This window comes from Dioscorea cayenensis, chromosome 15 (assembly GCF_009730915.1).
Source record: "Dioscorea cayenensis subsp. rotundata cultivar TDr96_F1 chromosome 15, TDr96_F1_v2_PseudoChromosome.rev07_lg8_w22 25.fasta, whole genome shotgun sequence".
NCBI lineage: Eukaryota > Viridiplantae > Streptophyta > Magnoliopsida > Dioscoreales > Dioscoreaceae > Dioscorea > Dioscorea cayenensis.
Window position 1 is genome coordinate 4,298,998 of NC_052485.1, and position 16,446 is coordinate 4,315,443.

The 16,446-nt window shown below is 35.2% G+C and overlaps 2 protein-coding genes across 2 annotated transcripts; both read left to right on the forward strand.

Annotated features, from left to right (window-relative positions):
• The first annotated feature begins 3,579 nt into the window (after positions 1 to 3,579).
• On the forward strand, positions 3,580 to 9,261 carry LOC120276813 (probable cellulose synthase A catalytic subunit 8 [UDP-forming]). The gene is given in 17 exon segments (XM_039283528.1): positions 3,580 to 3,713; positions 3,815 to 4,016; positions 4,096 to 4,310; positions 4,408 to 4,510; positions 4,595 to 4,784; positions 4,876 to 5,142; positions 5,273 to 5,618; positions 5,694 to 5,762; positions 5,764 to 5,832; positions 6,193 to 6,318; positions 6,404 to 6,616; positions 6,947 to 7,208; positions 7,619 to 7,821; positions 8,004 to 8,283; positions 8,286 to 8,353; positions 8,530 to 8,763; positions 8,765 to 9,261. Coding segments are annotated over 17 exon segments (3,222 nt in total). The 5' UTR covers positions 3,580 to 3,689; the 3' UTR covers positions 9,116 to 9,261.
• Positions 9,262 to 10,154: 893 nt separating this feature from the next.
• LOC120277290 (calcium-dependent protein kinase 20-like) lies at positions 10,155 to 13,904 on the forward strand. Its single transcript, XM_039284074.1, has 8 exons — positions 10,155 to 10,679; positions 10,760 to 10,883; positions 11,035 to 11,178; positions 11,362 to 11,514; positions 12,692 to 12,807; positions 12,944 to 13,111; positions 13,216 to 13,446; positions 13,588 to 13,904. Exons 1-8 carry the CDS (start codon positions 10,155 to 10,157, stop codon positions 13,732 to 13,734), a joined length of 1,608 nt encoding a protein of 535 aa, XP_039140008.1. The 3' UTR covers positions 13,735 to 13,904.
• The last annotated feature ends 2,542 nt before the right edge of the window (positions 13,905 to 16,446 follow it).

The following is a 16,446-nucleotide window of genomic DNA, read 5'->3' on the forward strand; positions in this document are numbered from 1 at the left end:
AAACAAATAAGATTATTTTTAATTTTTAAGTGAATAAATAATGATCCAATAAAACTAACTCTCAAAACACACTTAATGGTATTGTATAATTCAGAAATGAATTTCTCAATATGTTGAGATACTTAATTTTATCCTAATTCAAACTAATTCTAACAATATTCTAACATCTCCTCATTTGCTAAATGTTTACTTAAATTTGGAAGCAAGATTAGACATGAATCAATATATATATATATATATATATATATAGCATGCGTTATTAAAAAAGGGATGGAGGCACTGTGTTACATAATAAAATATTTTGAAATCTTTTGTTAAATTAATAAGTGAGTTATAAAAATGAAAAATATGGGATTTAATTAATAATAATTATTTTATTTAAATAATATTATTATTTGTAATATCCTTAACAAATTAATTAGTAAAATAATAAGGTGGTATAATATTTCTATAAATCATGCCAAATATTGAATATGTTTTATAGATACTTACCGACTTTATAAATCAACTAATTAATTATTAAAAAAATAAATTATCACGAGGTTTTTTTATTTTTCTAAAAATATCACTAAATTAAAAAATAGACGAAACCATTAACACTCATAAACTATTCATAACGTGTCTTTGATTGAAAATAAACAATTTTAAACTATTGACACATTTAATGATATGTAATATTACGTAAACCCTTTTTAAAGATCACATTTTTAGTTATGTAAATAAGTCAACTTAAAAATTTATTAGCCCGCTAATATATAAAAATTAAATCAAAGTTTATTCTTTAAAAAAAGTCTATTTTGAAAGAAAAAAAATCTATCCGTTTGCTTGTGCGTAAAAGGAAAAAATTGAAAAACAAATAAAGTGCTGTTGTCATTTGTCATGAAAGCTTAAAAAAATTTAGATATAACTATCTCATACTCAATATTAAAAAAAAAACCCAAAATATCAATCAATCAGTGTTAATAAAATATTGTGACACCCCTTATATCCAAAGTTTTATATTGAACTTTTGAAAATGCTAATTGATGAAGAACATGGAAGCTATAATTTAATTTAGACTATTAGGTATGACTGTATATTAAGGTATATATGTTGTAGGAAAAAAATATCTCTGTGTATATTTTATGAAAGATATAATTTTGTTATAGTTTTCATATATTTTAGGTTAGAATTGTTTGCTTGGGTTAAAAGTTAGGAGTGATTTGTGAATCTTAATTATTTGTATATATACAATGACTGGTATTGTTTCAATAAAAAAAAGACAAAGAAATTCCATCAAAATTTTACATAAATTAACATTTTTGAGATGCTTCTAATAACAAATGAAAAGCAAAGACTATTTCAAGGAATTGAGGATTTATTTGAAGTTATTGACAAATTAAGCATTTAACATTGTTTTTATAAAACATGGATGCCAAAGGAATATATATACATAAATAATTTTTCAATTGTTTTTAATTAGAAAAATTAAAACCCGCTTTTAAATGGAAGAGTAATCTATAGGCTTACGTCTCTACGCATGTAAAATACACTCTCATATTCCATACAAAAAAGTGCTTATAATAGTTTAGTAGAAGTCTTCCGAAAAAGTTTTTTTCGAAGACTCTACTAAACTATAAAAACACTTTTTTTATAAAGTCAATCCAAAGCGAGTCGCGAGATACATTAATTATAGTGGCTTAATCAATAACTTTTATATCAAGGACCATAATACCACAATGGTAAATCCCGACGTATCATTCAACTATGGAAAGACAAAATATATGACTACTTCTACAAAGAACCCACACTGAAATCTTATCTACAGTGAATGAATAATACTCTATAATATCAATCCCCTATAAATAATAAATAAAAATATTTTACAATACATACAGGTGTAAAACAAAACTACAGTATGCTTTTTTATTCCTTTCAAATGAAGAAAAGAACTCGGGATGAGACATGGAAGGTGAGAATGAGCCTTTTTCCACCGTCGTCAAATAACCCTTATCCAAACGGCGTACAAAAGACCGTTTTTCAAAAAGAAGAATAGACTTTGGCATTGATCCTAGAAGAACCTTTGCCTAGGGTAAGATTTCCTACAAAATGACAAAAAAGGGGAAGTAGCCCCCTCTCTTTAGTTGGCCTAGTTCAAATTATTTTGTCATTGTGAAAACTGCACGCTAGAGGGTTGCCATAGGGTTTTCACCAAGAGTGTTATTTAGGTGTAGTGCAATAAATGTAGCTCGTGCATGCGTCCAATGAGCTTTTGATATATGCAACATAAATATATCAAAATATAATAACTTTTTTATAATATATTTTTTTATTTTTGTTTAAATTACTTATCTTAGGATAAGTGTCGAAAATTCAACAGTGAATTATATAAATTACACCTACGACACTCCAACTAAAAATTTTCTTACTTATGTATTAAGGTAAGAATCGAGACGAGTGGGATTATCAGTATGTATGTTTGCAAAATAAAATATTGTCATTTGGATGCGTTTGCAAAATAAATATTTAATATGTATTTTTAATAATGTTTCCATCAATTTTTTAATAATTTTATATTTATAAAAAAACAATTAAATAAAAAAATAAAATAAAATAAAAATAAAGGTATAATTGCCATTCAGGTCCCTGTAATTGTGTACTTTCTGCTTTTTAGTCATGTAATACTTTTAGGTACATTTAAGTCCTCATATTTGATCGAGTTGGAACTTTCGAGTCCGAGGCGTAGATGGCGCTATTTTCGTCGTTTCTTTTGAGCTGGCATGGCATTAAATATTTGTTGTTAGGTACAATTAAGCCCTTATATTTGATCGAGTTAGGACTTTTTAGTCCCCTTATTTCGTAATAAAAAAGTCACATTCGCCGTTAGATCCAATTAAGTTCTCATAGTTGATCGATTTGGGACTTTTTAGTCCCCAATTTCGTAATAAAAAAGTCACGTCGGCGAAAAAGAAACGACAAAGTTAACGCCATCTATGCCGCGGAGTAGAAAGTCCCAACTCAATCAAATATGAGGACTTAAATGTACCTAAAAGTATCACAAGGACTAAAAAGGTAGAAAGTACACAATTATAGGGGACATGTACGGCAATTAAACCTAAAATAAAAAGGTCCCCACCGGAGTAAATTTTTAGTAGGTCACTAAACTTTGGCTCATTTTCACTTTGATCATCGAACTTCAATTTGATTTCATTAGGTAATAAATCAAAGGATTTCGGGCCCCAAATGAATGATGTGGCTTTTTTTCAATGACATAGACACCTCTAATAGACTTAATAATGTGTCATAGGGAGGACTAATTCGGATTTTTTAAATAACCATGTAATCAATTAGGGGTTGAAATCCTTGATTTATTGCCCAGTGAAATCAAATTAAAATTAAATAACCAAATTGATACAAATTGAAATTTGATGATCATAGTGAAAATGAACCAAAGTTTAGTGATTTAGTAAAAAATTTACCCGTTCCCACCGCTTAGATGATGAGGTTAACAGCTGGCATGGCATCCCAAATGGTCACAGGGCCCCACACGTCACTCCATCCAGCTCAGCACTCTCACACACGTCACTCACATGTCTATCAAGTGTTCGATTTTTTGCCACTCTATTCCCCTTCTCACAAACTCCGGCGGATCGCCGACGTCTTCTCCATTCTCTCCTCTGCTTCCGAGAAGACAAGCTCGGAATTCTCCAATGGAGGTGGACGTGGAGCGAGTGGTTGGCAATGGATCTATCTATTTATTGATCTAGTTAACACTGTGAATGTGCTTTGTTTTCTTTTTTGAATGATCTTTGTGGGGTTTTTGAAATCAATGTAGAGATCGATGAAGCAGCAGCAAGGACAAGGAGAGCAGGTGTGCCAGATCTGTGGCGATGGCGTTGGGACGACGGTGGATGGGGAGCTCTTCGTTGCTTGCGATGTGTGTGGGTTTCCTGTTTGTAGGCCTTGCTATGAGTATGAGCGGAAGGATGGGAACCAGGCGTGCCCTCAGTGCAAGACCAAGTATAAACGTCATCGAGGTTCTCGATCTGGGCTTCTCTTCATCTGGTTTTCTTTGTGTTTGCTCTTTTTTTCAATAGTTTTGTTGGTTTTGTGCAGGGAGTCCGCCGGTGAGCGGGGAGGATGAGGGTGCTGAGGAGGTTGCTAGTGATGTTGAGTATTCGGCGGGGAATCAGGTCCAGAAGCAGAAGATTGCTGATCGGATGTTGAGCTGGAGGATGAGCCGCGGGAGAGGTGGGGAGACGGGGATTTCCAAGAATGATAGTGGGGAGTTTCCCAGGAATCACATCCCTTTGATCACTCATAGTCAGGGGGTCTGCCAATTTTTTCCCCCCTTTTTGTTCTTTGCCCTAACTTTTGTTTTTAAGATTTTTAGTTCATGTGTTGAATTGATGCATCTCATTGGTGTAGTTCTCTGGGGAGCTGTCTGCAGCGTCGCCTGACCATCATATGATGTCGCCTGGCGGTGGTGCTGGTGGAATGAAGCGTGTGCATCCTCTACCTTATGCTTCTTGTATGTCGTGAAATTCTTCTTGTGAGCGTCTTGGGTTGTAGATGAATGCTTGTTTATGTTTGTGAATTGTTTGGTCTTTGGCAGCTAATACATCGAGAGAATTTTCTGGGGGATTTGGAAATGTTGCCTGGAAAGAGAGGGTTGATGGCTGGAAGATGAAGCAGGATAAGAATGTTGTTCCAATGACTCATGCGACTAGTCATGCTCCTTCAGAAGGCCGGGGTGTTGTGGATATTGATGCAGCCACTGATTATAATATGGATGATGCTTTATTGTGAGCTCTTGACCTCAGTACTGATGGCAAGATAATTTAGATTGTTTTCAAATCTGTTCCCTTGGCATAATCCATTTTCTTATGAATGCAGGAATGATGAAGCTCGGCAGCCACTTTCAAGGAAGGTGTCCCTTCCTTCTTCCAGGATAAACCCATACAGGATGGTCATTGTTTTGCGACTGATAATCCTCTGCATCTTCTTGCATTACCGTATCACAAATCCTGTGAGGAATGCTTATCCTCTGTGGCTTGTATCTGTGATATGTGAGATTTGGTTTGCTATATCATGGATATTGGATCAGTTTCCTAAATGGTTTCCAGTGAATCGAGAGACTTATCTTGACAGATTGGCTTTGAGGTGATTTTTATATTGGGTTTTATCTGTTTTAAGGTTGATATCAATTATTCTGAGGAGAGCCTAATTGACTGTAGGAAGATCTTTGCTTTTGGTTTTCTTTATGCCACATTCATTCCTGCTTGCACGGCAGGTATGATCGAGAAGGGGAACCATCGCAGTTGGCTGCTGTTGACATATTTGTCAGTACTGTCGACCCTTTAAAGGAGCCACCTCTTGTTACTGCCAACACAGTTCTATCAATTCTTGCTGTAGATTACCCTGTTGATAAGGTCTCTTGCTATGTATCTGATGATGGAGCTGCTATGCTGACATTTGAGGCCCTATCTGAAACATCAGAATTTGCAAGGAAGTGGGTTCCTTTCTGCAAGAAATATAGCATTGAACCCCGAGCTCCAGAGTGGTACTTTGCACAGAAGATTGACTATTTGAAGGATAAGGTCCAAGCATCATTTGTTAAAGACCGGAGGGCTATGAAGGTAGGATTTTATGCATTGCATATTTTCTATATCTTACTTGTATGCTAAAGGTGATTGCATTTATACTTGGTGCAGCGAGAATATGAGGAGTTTAAGGTTCGCATCAATGGCCTCGTTGCAAAGGCACAGAAGGTTCCGGAAGAGGGGATGGATTATGCAAGATGGCACACCCTGGCCTGGCAATAACACTAGAGATCATCCTGGAATGATACAGGTTGGTGAATTCTCTAATACTGCTTTCTAATGATTTTGTAAGCCACTGTTAAATGTAGAGGGAATTAGAACCTGAAGTAGTTCACCTCTGGACGAAACACAATTATATGAATGCCATTTGTATTGATGATTTCACAGTCAAGCATGTGAGGTGACTATAGCTTGAATTACCAGAAAATAACATGGCAGTCTGCATTTTCCCATGGATGTGCACTATACACATCTATAGCTAACTATCGATGATCGCATATTTATCTAATTAGCATCTTTCACCGTAACTTGTATTCTCTTAATGTAGAGTAGTTTTCTATGTCATAGACACTCCAGACTTTGCTTGAATACATTTCATGTTATTTTCCAGGTTTTTCTTGGCCATAGTGGAGGACTTGACACTGAAGGTAATGAGCTCCCACGGCTTGTGTATGTGTCTCGTGAGAAACGTCCTGGCTTCCAGCATCACAAGAAGGCTGGTGCAATGAATGCACTTGTAAGTTGAATACTAAAAGTCAAATCTTATTGTATTAACATAGTGCTTGCCCTCTTCAGTAACATATCCAGTCTGGTTTGTGTAGGTACGTGTCTCAGCAGTGCTCACCAACGGATCCTATTTGTTGAATCTTGATTGTGATCACTACATAAACAATAGCAAAGCTTTGAGGGAAGCTATGTGTTTTCTTATGGACCCAAATCTTGGAAAATCAGTTTGCTATGTACAATTTCCACAGAGATTTGATGGCATTGATAAGAATGATCGTTATGCTAACCGCAATACTGTGTTTTTTGATGTAAGTAGGCCTTTATATGTCCCATTTTCAAATCATCTGTTATTTTTTTGTTGTGTTGTAGATTAACTGATTATCAGTCAGAGTAATACTGTCATCAGCTGTCTAGTATTATCTAAGCATTGTGATAATTCTACTGAATAATTGAAAGTCTCAAATTTGCACTAGAGATGCAAGTTACCTATGTAAAAGCCTTGTGATGTTGTCATAGCATCATCACTCAGCATGAAGATCATAATACTAATGCTGGCTTGTCACAGTTTCAGTTGAATTATCTGATCTATGAATGGTACACCATCTTTACTTTTTTTTTTCTCCCTTTATTCATGGTAGATCAACTTGAGAGGTTTAGATGGCATCCAAGGCCCTGTTTATGTGGGCACTGGGTGTGTTTTCAACAGAGCTGCTTTGTATGGTTATGAACCGCCTATCAAGAAACAAGAGAAGAAAGGCTTCCTATCATCAATTTGTGGTGATTCTAGAAAGAAGAGCTCAAAATCAAGCAAGAAAAGTTCAGATAAGAAGAAATCAAACAAACATGTGGACAACACTGTTCCAATTTCCAATCTAGAAGATATAGAGGAGGGCATTGAAGGTAATGGACTTTCTTTTTTGACATTAAAGAAAAGCTAATGGATGCTAGTTTTCGATATACATTCTTAAGTTTTCAGTTCTGTAAAATTTCCTCCGGTTCCAATTTTTTGTGGAAATTATAGTCCTTGATTGAATTGTCTGAAGATGGTAAAATTTGCTCAGGTCAATGTAATAAGGAGTGTAGATGTGTTAATTTCTGCTGAGTCAAAATTCAGCGCATTCCTTTTTCTTTGCATGTTTGTCATTGCTGGTGTTCTTGAGTTGGTGAAGGTTTTATTACCTACCAAGCAGCACATTTGCCACACACAGATGTCTACTACTTGTATCGAAATTGTCCTCATTATGTTTTTTCTGGTATTTTTATCATTGACTTCATCAGAAGATGCCTTACTCTTATTAAAATAACTTCAGGTGCTGGTGTAGATGATGAGAAGTCACTGCTCATGTCACAGATGAGCTTGGAGAAAAGGTTTGGGCAATCAACTGTCTTTGTGGCCTCTACACTGATGGAGAATGGTGGAGTTCCTCAGTCTGCAACTCCCGAGTCTCTATTGAAAGAAGCCATTCATGTCATTAGCTGTGGTTATGAGGATAAGACAGAATGGGGAAGCGAGGTAACCAAAAAAATCCTGTTCATCCTTTCTTTTTATCTTCTTAACAGTGATTTCTTTAACAATTGAATGTAAGTGAAGAAAATGATATCTTCTACCATCTGATTCCAATGCATGCAAGTTGTTTTTGTCAATGTAACCTCCATTTTGTTTGGTTTTCCGCTGAAGTTTGTATTTTGCCCCAGATTGGCTGGATTTATGGCTCTGTAACAGAAGATATTCTTACTGGATTCAAGATGCATGCTCGTGGTTGGCGTTCAATCTACTGCATGCCTGAGCGGCCAGCCTTCAAAGGATCTGCGCCCATTAACCTTTCAGATCGTCTAAACCAAGTGCTCCGGTGGGCCCTTGGGTCTATTGAGATTCTCTTCAGCCGTCATTGCCCGATATGGTACGGCTATGGTGGAAGATTGAAGTTCCTAGAGAGATTCGCATACATTAACACAATCATTTACCCAATTACTTCCATCCCCTCCTTCTGTACTGCACATTGCCTGCTGTCTGTCTACTCACCAGCAAATTTATCATCCCTCAGGTACGTCTCATTACTGTCCTTTGCAAGGTGTATCCTTACTATATAGCATCCTGACTGTACTGTTTGATTAAAAACTGTTATATATTATAAACATGTGCATTCACTAATTGTTTTATTTATTTTTTCCGTCCTCTTAAACACCAATTGAATTTCACAACCATTGTATCCAAATGCAGATCAGCAACTTTGCCAGCATCTGGTTCATCTCGCTCTTCCTTTCCATCTTCGCAACAGGCATACTGGAAATGAGGTGGAGCGGAGTTGGCATTGATGAGTGGTGGAGGAATGAACAGTTTTGGGTCATTGGCGGCGTCTCCTCTCATTTCTTCGCTGTGTGCCAAGGTCTTCTTAAGGTACTCGCTGGTATCGACACCAACTTCACAGTCACCTCAAAGGCATCAGACGAAGACGGGAGACTTTACAGAGCTCTACATGTTCAAATGGACCACGCTTCTTATCCCTCCGACAACTCTTCTCATTATAAATCTTATCGGTGTGGTTGCCGGAATCTCATATGCCATAAACAGTGGGTATCAAACCTGGGGTCCACTCTTTGGTAAGCTCTTCTTTGCCTTCTGGGTGATTGTTCACTTGTATCCTTTCCTCAAAGGTTTGATGGGTCGCCAAAACAGAACACCTACCATTGTTGTTGTCTGGGCTATCCTTCTAGCTTCCATATTCTCCCTTTTGTGGGTTAGGATTGATCCTTTCACTACCAGAGTTACCGGTCCAGATGTTCATCAATGTGGCATCAACTGCTAAATATATGTCTCTGTGTGTATATATATGTATATATATGTGTGTACAAATATACTGCTTTCAGTCTCTAGTGTTTTTGGTCTAGTGGATAACTGCAGATGTATTTAATTAGTATTAATATTGTTGTTCTTTATGGCTGTGTTTTTTAACCTTTCATGGTTATTCACTGTTAGCATTTTTCATTATATTATTAAGGGACTAAGGCTGCTAGGTTTTCTCGTAGAAAATTAAGATTACATGATTCACCAGTCTTATAAGTTGCAATTTATTAATCTTGATTCAACTTAAACGTTTATCCCTATTACTTTATAGAGGTTATTATATATATATATTTTTTGTTTTAGAATAACCTTCTTTTAAAACTGTGGTCCTTAAACTATCCTCACAATCCACCTGTCCTGTTAATTTATAACTCAAGCTTACATATGTTGTTTATTTAATTATTGCATTAGTTTGTTACTTAATGTGACCCATGTCTATTAATTTAATATAAACTGTTATTATAAAATTGACCTTATGAATCACCATTCAAATTTTGAATAACATTAGTTACATATAAATATTAGATACCATATATCATTAAAAAAAAACAAAAAAAAAATCCCAATCTTTATAAATGATAATAATAAGCCAACCCAAACCAAACCAAACCAAACCAAACGTGTTGGGCCAGTCTTCTAGAATCTAAACCCCAAAAAAGAATGAGCGTCTGGTGTTTGACTTAATGCCTCCAAACGTCGCACCACCTGCCTTTCCTGCCGTGCCGTGTCGCGCGGAACCGGGCTACGCACAGCCCAACCGTGAGCTCGCGCGCGCGCACGCTCGAGCATGTTCAAACGGAAGAAAGGACTCCAGAGTGCGCGTTGACTCGCATTCCCCCGCCCTCCCAACTCTTTCTTTATTCACACCACGTTCCTCTCATTCTCATCTCTCGTTCTCCTTCCAAGAACCCTCCCCTTCTCCTCTCCTCTCTATTTCTCCCCCAATCCCAATCCCAATCCCAATCTCAATCCTCCACAATCCTTGATCCCAAACTCCAAAAATGGGGAACTGCTGCGTTAGGCCTCCCTCTGCTCCATCGAAGCCGAAATCGAAGCCCAAGAATGGCCTTAAGCTGAAGCAGAACCGCTTCGCCATCGACTACAACCGTGGCCCTTCCCCTACTTCCTACGTACCTAAGATCACCGTCCTCCAAACCCCCACCGGCGATGACATCTCCGCCCGGTACCATCTCGGCAAGGAACTTGGCCGTGGCGAGTTTGGCGTGACCTACCTCTGCACTGATAACTCCTCCGGCGAGGTCTTCGCTTGTAAATCGATATCTAAGAAGAAGCTTCGGACGGCGGTGGACGTTGAGGACGTCCGCCGCGAGGTTGATATCATGCGCCACCTCCCGCCCCACCCTAACATCGTTAGCTTGAAGGATACTTATGAGGATGACACTGCTGTGCACCTTGTGATGGAGCTTTGCGAGGGTGGTGAGCTGTTTGATCGGATTGTTGCAAGAGGACATTATACGGAGAAAGCTGCCGCGTTGGTCACCAAGACCATCGTTGAGGTCGTCCAGGTTGGATTTCTTCTCAAAAATTTTGTCTTTCTTTCTTGTGATTTTGGATTTTGTTTTGATTTTTATGGTGTTTGTTGTAGATGTGCCACAAACATGGGGTTATGCACAGAGATCTCAAACCAGAGAACTTTTTGTTTGCCAACAGCAAGGAGAATTCTACTCTGAAAGCTATTGATTTCGGTCTCTCGGTATTCTTCAAACCAGGTATACCTTTCTTTGAGCTTTTTCTCTGTTGGGTATTGATAAACTATAGAATTTATGTGTGATGTTTTGAATCATTCAAATTCTCATTTTCCTTCTGTTATGAATCCATGTTGCTGATTTTTTTCATTAAATAAAATATAAATGTCAACAGGTGAGATATTTACTGAGATAGTGGGCAGTCCTTATTACATGGCTCCGGAGGTTCTCAAGCGGAATTATGGACCTGAAGTTGATGTTTGGAGCGCTGGTGTCATACTTTACATCCTGCTTTGTGGTCTGCCACCATTCTGGGCAGGTAATATGGTTTGAGAAATAGTGTAATGTTAGCAATCACAAATTCTTTGCTTGATTAATTGAGAACTTTGCTGCTCTGAGTTTGTGATTTTCTGCCACGAATAGAATATTTACTGTGGTGAGTGGTTTATTTGATGTGGTCTGTGGAGTATCTTATGTTTTGATGTGAAATATTGTGGTGCAGAAACTGAGCAGGGAGTTGCAGAGGCGATTATTCGTTCTAAGGTGGATTTTAGAAGAGATCCATGGCCTATAGTTTCTGATAATGCTAAAGATCTTGTCAAGAAGATGCTTGAACCAAATCCTAAGAGGAGGTTAACAGCTCAGGAAGTTCTTGGTGAGATTCAAATACTCCTCTTTTTCTTTCTCTATCATGACGGCTGGTGTGATAGTCTAACATTTTGAATTGAGCATCAATTTTTTATAATTCACGGCTAAATTTCATATTACTATGCATTGTTGGCTCTGAACATAAAATCAAATTAAAATCTTAAAAGTTTCTACATTATAGTGAAAACTTCTAAAATAAACACTTCACTTCACTCTGAGTCTTTGCCTAATACAAGACTTTCAACAATATGACCAAGCTCATGCATTAGTTCTCATAAATCATGAATGGTTTTTTTTTAAATATATATTTTTACTTTTAGGCCTGCTCTAGGTTTATTAGAATAGTTTCTGCAAAGTGTTCAAAAAATTTTATCTGTACACATCAGTGGGGAGGTGTAAGATCTTGCATATTTTGGAAATACAGAATGGAAGTTCTACATCCTCTATAACTTCTCCAGTCTAACCTTTGGCTACCATTGGCAGCACAGTTTTCTTGCTATCACCATTATCATCTCCGATGCCTTTTGTGTTTAGCCATGTTGTTAAGCACCATCACCTCTCCTACCAAAATAGGCAGCCTCTATCATCACTTCAAAGTAGCTGCCTTCACGACCTCCACCATATGAAAATAAATTTAGAAGGCTTGTGGCATATATGAATATATGATGTGTTGGTTCACCATCACCGCTATAATTGCGATAAAACAAATAGAGTCTGTGGACGGACAAGCTCCAAAAGTAGTCTGAAAGATAAAAGAAGCCATTGAGTGTTTATATTGGTGAGAGTTATGCATATTGAAAAGGTTAAGGAGTGTCTTTGGGAAAGAACATTAAAAGGGAATTCTGGGCTAGATTAAGGGGATCCCCTTGTAACGAAAAAAGAAAGTAGTGCAATATAAGAGGAACATGGCTATGCATGGGATAACTTACTGTAAAAAATTGCAATACTTTTTCACTTGTGTAAGACTTACCGTATGAGTGTATTTACTAAGACCAGTTAAAAGAAAAGGTTTAATGTGTGGACTACATATGTTGTCATGGTTTTGGTGTTAATGGATGGGTTTGGTCTTAATTAGGCAAGTTAGAAAGTAATTGCTGCATTTATCACACTATAATTCTGTTTGGGGCTTTGAGCTATTTATTTGCTGACAGTATTTGAGACTGGTTTCTTCCTATATACTGCAGATCATCCATGGTTGCAGAATATTAAGAAGGCTCCTGATGTTCCTTTGGGTGAAAGTGTTCGAGCAAGACTTCAGCAATTCTCTGTCATGAACAAATTCAAGAAAAGGGCTCTCAGGGTAATTTTCTGTTGCATGGTACTTTTAATAATCTTTAAATATAGTGAAGACTTCCATGCATATGAAATAGACATATGTAATGGAAGCTTCAGATATAATTTATATCTGTTTGACTAATCGTCGCCCTCGTTTACAGGTAGTCGCCGATCATCTTTCAATGGAAGAAGTCGCAGAAATAAAGGAGCTGTTTGAGATGATGGATGTAAACAACAATGGGAAAATAACACTTGAGGAGCTGAAACATGGGCTACAGAAAGTTGGATACCAACTTCCAGATGCTGATGTCAAGATATTAATGGATGCGGCAAGTATCTCGCCTGATAATACCATGTTATTCTACACTTTCATTATCAATGTTGACCAGTTGCATAGAATTTTTCAAATATGCTCTACCTTTTTTAATTACAGGCTGATGTTGATGGAAATGGAACTCTAGACTATGGTGAATTTGTTGCTGTATCAATTCATGTTCAAAGAATGGGGAACGATGAGCATTTGCATAAAGCTTTTGCGTATTTTGATCAGAACAAAAGCGGATACATAGAAATTGAAGAGCTTAGTGAGTCTCTGGCTGACGATTTGGGGCCAAACCATGAGGAAGTTGTCAATGCCATTTTCCGCGATGTGGATGCCGATAAGGTCAGTTAGTTTACCATTCATATATGTCACTGTTGAAAAATCAAATCGAGAAGAGTGTTAGACCACAAATTTGAAGTCTCTATTGAAGTTGAATACTACATGACAATACTCAATACACAATTGTTTGCATAATTGTCTCAGGATGGTAAGATAAGCTACGAAGAATTTGCGACGATGATGAAAGCTGGAACTGATTGGAGGAAAGCATCAAGGCAATATTCAAGAGAGCGGTTCAATAGCCTTAGTTGGAAGTTGATGAAGGATGGTTCTTTGCAGCTGAAGGCATAACATAAACTAAATTATATACCATACTAAATCGAAAAGAGTTCGCTTCATTGGTTTACGAATTCTTCTGTTTTTTCACTTGTAATATGATTTTTTTTAAAATTTTTTTATAATAGGTCCATATATTTGGCGAAGATTTTAAGAAAAAGAAAGAAAGGAATGTAAATTTGTGTTTTTCCTTTTCCCTTGATTGATATTGTAATATTAATAAAAATATATTTCATATACTTTTTTGTTAATTTTGTATATATATATACATAGAAAAAGATTTTACAGACGTCGTAGTTGGTAATGACTGTATTTTTGTTTTTTGATTTTGTACTGTAGATGCTAATAGAAATAGAGTTAAATAGTTGTGATTTATTGAGTTATTATGTTAGAAATAATTGAACGGTTTAGATCAAAATATTGTACATTTTACTTTTCACTATAGTTATCAACCGAGTAATCACCATTTGTTTATAGCTAAATACCATTGAATTGAAATCCAACGGTCCAAACGAATGTCCATAGATTCGGTCTAAACAAATATTCTTCGATTTTGAATTTAAGGACTTTCTTAGAGTATGCAATCTCAAATAATATATATATATGTATATATTTCTGGAGCAGAAGAAATGATTTTTCAATGGCATGCTTCTGTTGATTTTTTTTGGTGAGGTTTGATATGAAAAGGCAAGCATAAGACGTTTCTTAAGTCATATGTGGAGATGTCATCTAGAAGATATTTTGTCTTAAGATACTTGTTCTTGTAGAATAGCCATTTTTATTCATTTGTTTGAGGCTACAAGTCAAAATTGATGCAATCTTTCAATCAATTTGATTGTGATGGATGATAGAAGGCCTGAAGGCCACTTAATTATTAGGGTGAAAAATGTCAGCATGATTGTGATACATGTGAGATTTTTTTAGTTCTAGATTTGTGTTTAATTGAACTTAGATTTTACATATTTGTAATAACTTGGCCCAACCCATGCAAGAAGTTTTAGTATTTTTATAAATTCAACCCATTAGAAATGTATATTTTTCCTGTTAAATGAGCTACAAAATAGCTGAGAAATGGTAAATAGTTATCTACAAAATAGTTATCTTTACAAGCATAATAAAATATTTTTTATGAAAGTTTTTTTTTAATCTCATTTTGAAAAACTTATGTAGTTGCATACTTGCATGTATAATATTGGTATTCTTTAATTACCTATAAATTAAAGAAATGATACCTTTACTTTAATATACTCTTTTATGACTAAGATATGAGTTAATCATCCATTTAAAGATGGAGAAATATAGAAAAGAAGAGAAAAACAATATATTTAAATAATGGAATTATGTTAAATTCACCTATACTTAAATAATATTTGGATTCTTTGTTGTATTTATTTGTCTATTGTTAAATAAAAAATATTAACTAATAATAATATTACTTAATATATAAAATGTTTAAAATAACAGTATTACCCAATATAAATAACTGTTTTTTTTTTTTACACCCAAAGCTTTTTAAATACTTGCAGCTAAATTTATAACCGGTGGAAAACAAAACTGATGAAGAGATGAAAAATGACTTGAAGACAAAAGGAAACAACATCATATATGATAATCTATTAAACACAAATTAACTTGGCAAACATATATAAAAGGCAATCAACTCAATAAATAATTTGAGTTTTGAATAATTTAATTTAAAATTCATACGATATTTGCACTTATATTGTAGATAGAGAAAATCTTTTAGAAAAAAACGAGAAAATGTGTGTAAAACACAAATAAAATGTGTGTAAAACATGGAGGGGAAATATTGAATAATTTTTTTTTAAATTTACTTCGAAAAATTTTAAATATAAAGTATGTGCAACATGAGAATTTTAAATATCTAAAACTTTTCATGAAATAATCATCGTTTATTTGTTTGTAAGTCTCTATTTTCAGTGAATTATTTTTGAAACGCTTTGTTCTTCTATGGTGTTATATTTTTTTTGTCTTTTTTCAATAAAATGAGTGTCATTTATTTATTTAATTATTTAAAATAAAAAAAAGACAATCATCACTTATTCGGATGCTTTCCAAACTTTATTATCATGCATCATCGGCCTCCAATTTGTAACTTTATTTGTTCCTAATTAACATCTCCCTTGTCTTCTTAAAGTATGGTTCACATGGTCATGGAATCATTAATTATTTTTTGCCTTTTTTTCCCCTTGATGTGTGGCCTATCAATTTGATACAACCTTTTCCTTCAATTGGTTGTGAATGGAGGACAGAAGGCCACTTAATTATATGAAAAATCTCAGCATGATAAATGATAACATGTGACATTTTTTAGCCCAACCCATACAAATAGTCTTAACATTTATGACAATTCAACCCATTAGGAATGTTTCTTTTTATTTAAAAATGAGCTACAAAGTAACTAAGAAACGGAAAATATATTAAAATATGTAAAAGAAATAGATAGTGGTTGCAAAGAGAAAACTAAGATGTTTACCCTTACAATCATAATAATTTTTTTTTTCATCTCATTTTGAAAAAGTTCCTTATGTACTTACATGTGACATAGGTATTCTTTAATTACCTAAAAAAATTGGTACAGTTACTTTAATATACTCTTTTGAAACTAAAATAAGACAGAAAACTATATATTCAAAAAATCAAGCTATATAAATTTAGGTCATTTATAGTTATATATGATATTTGAATTTTTCATTGTATAGATTT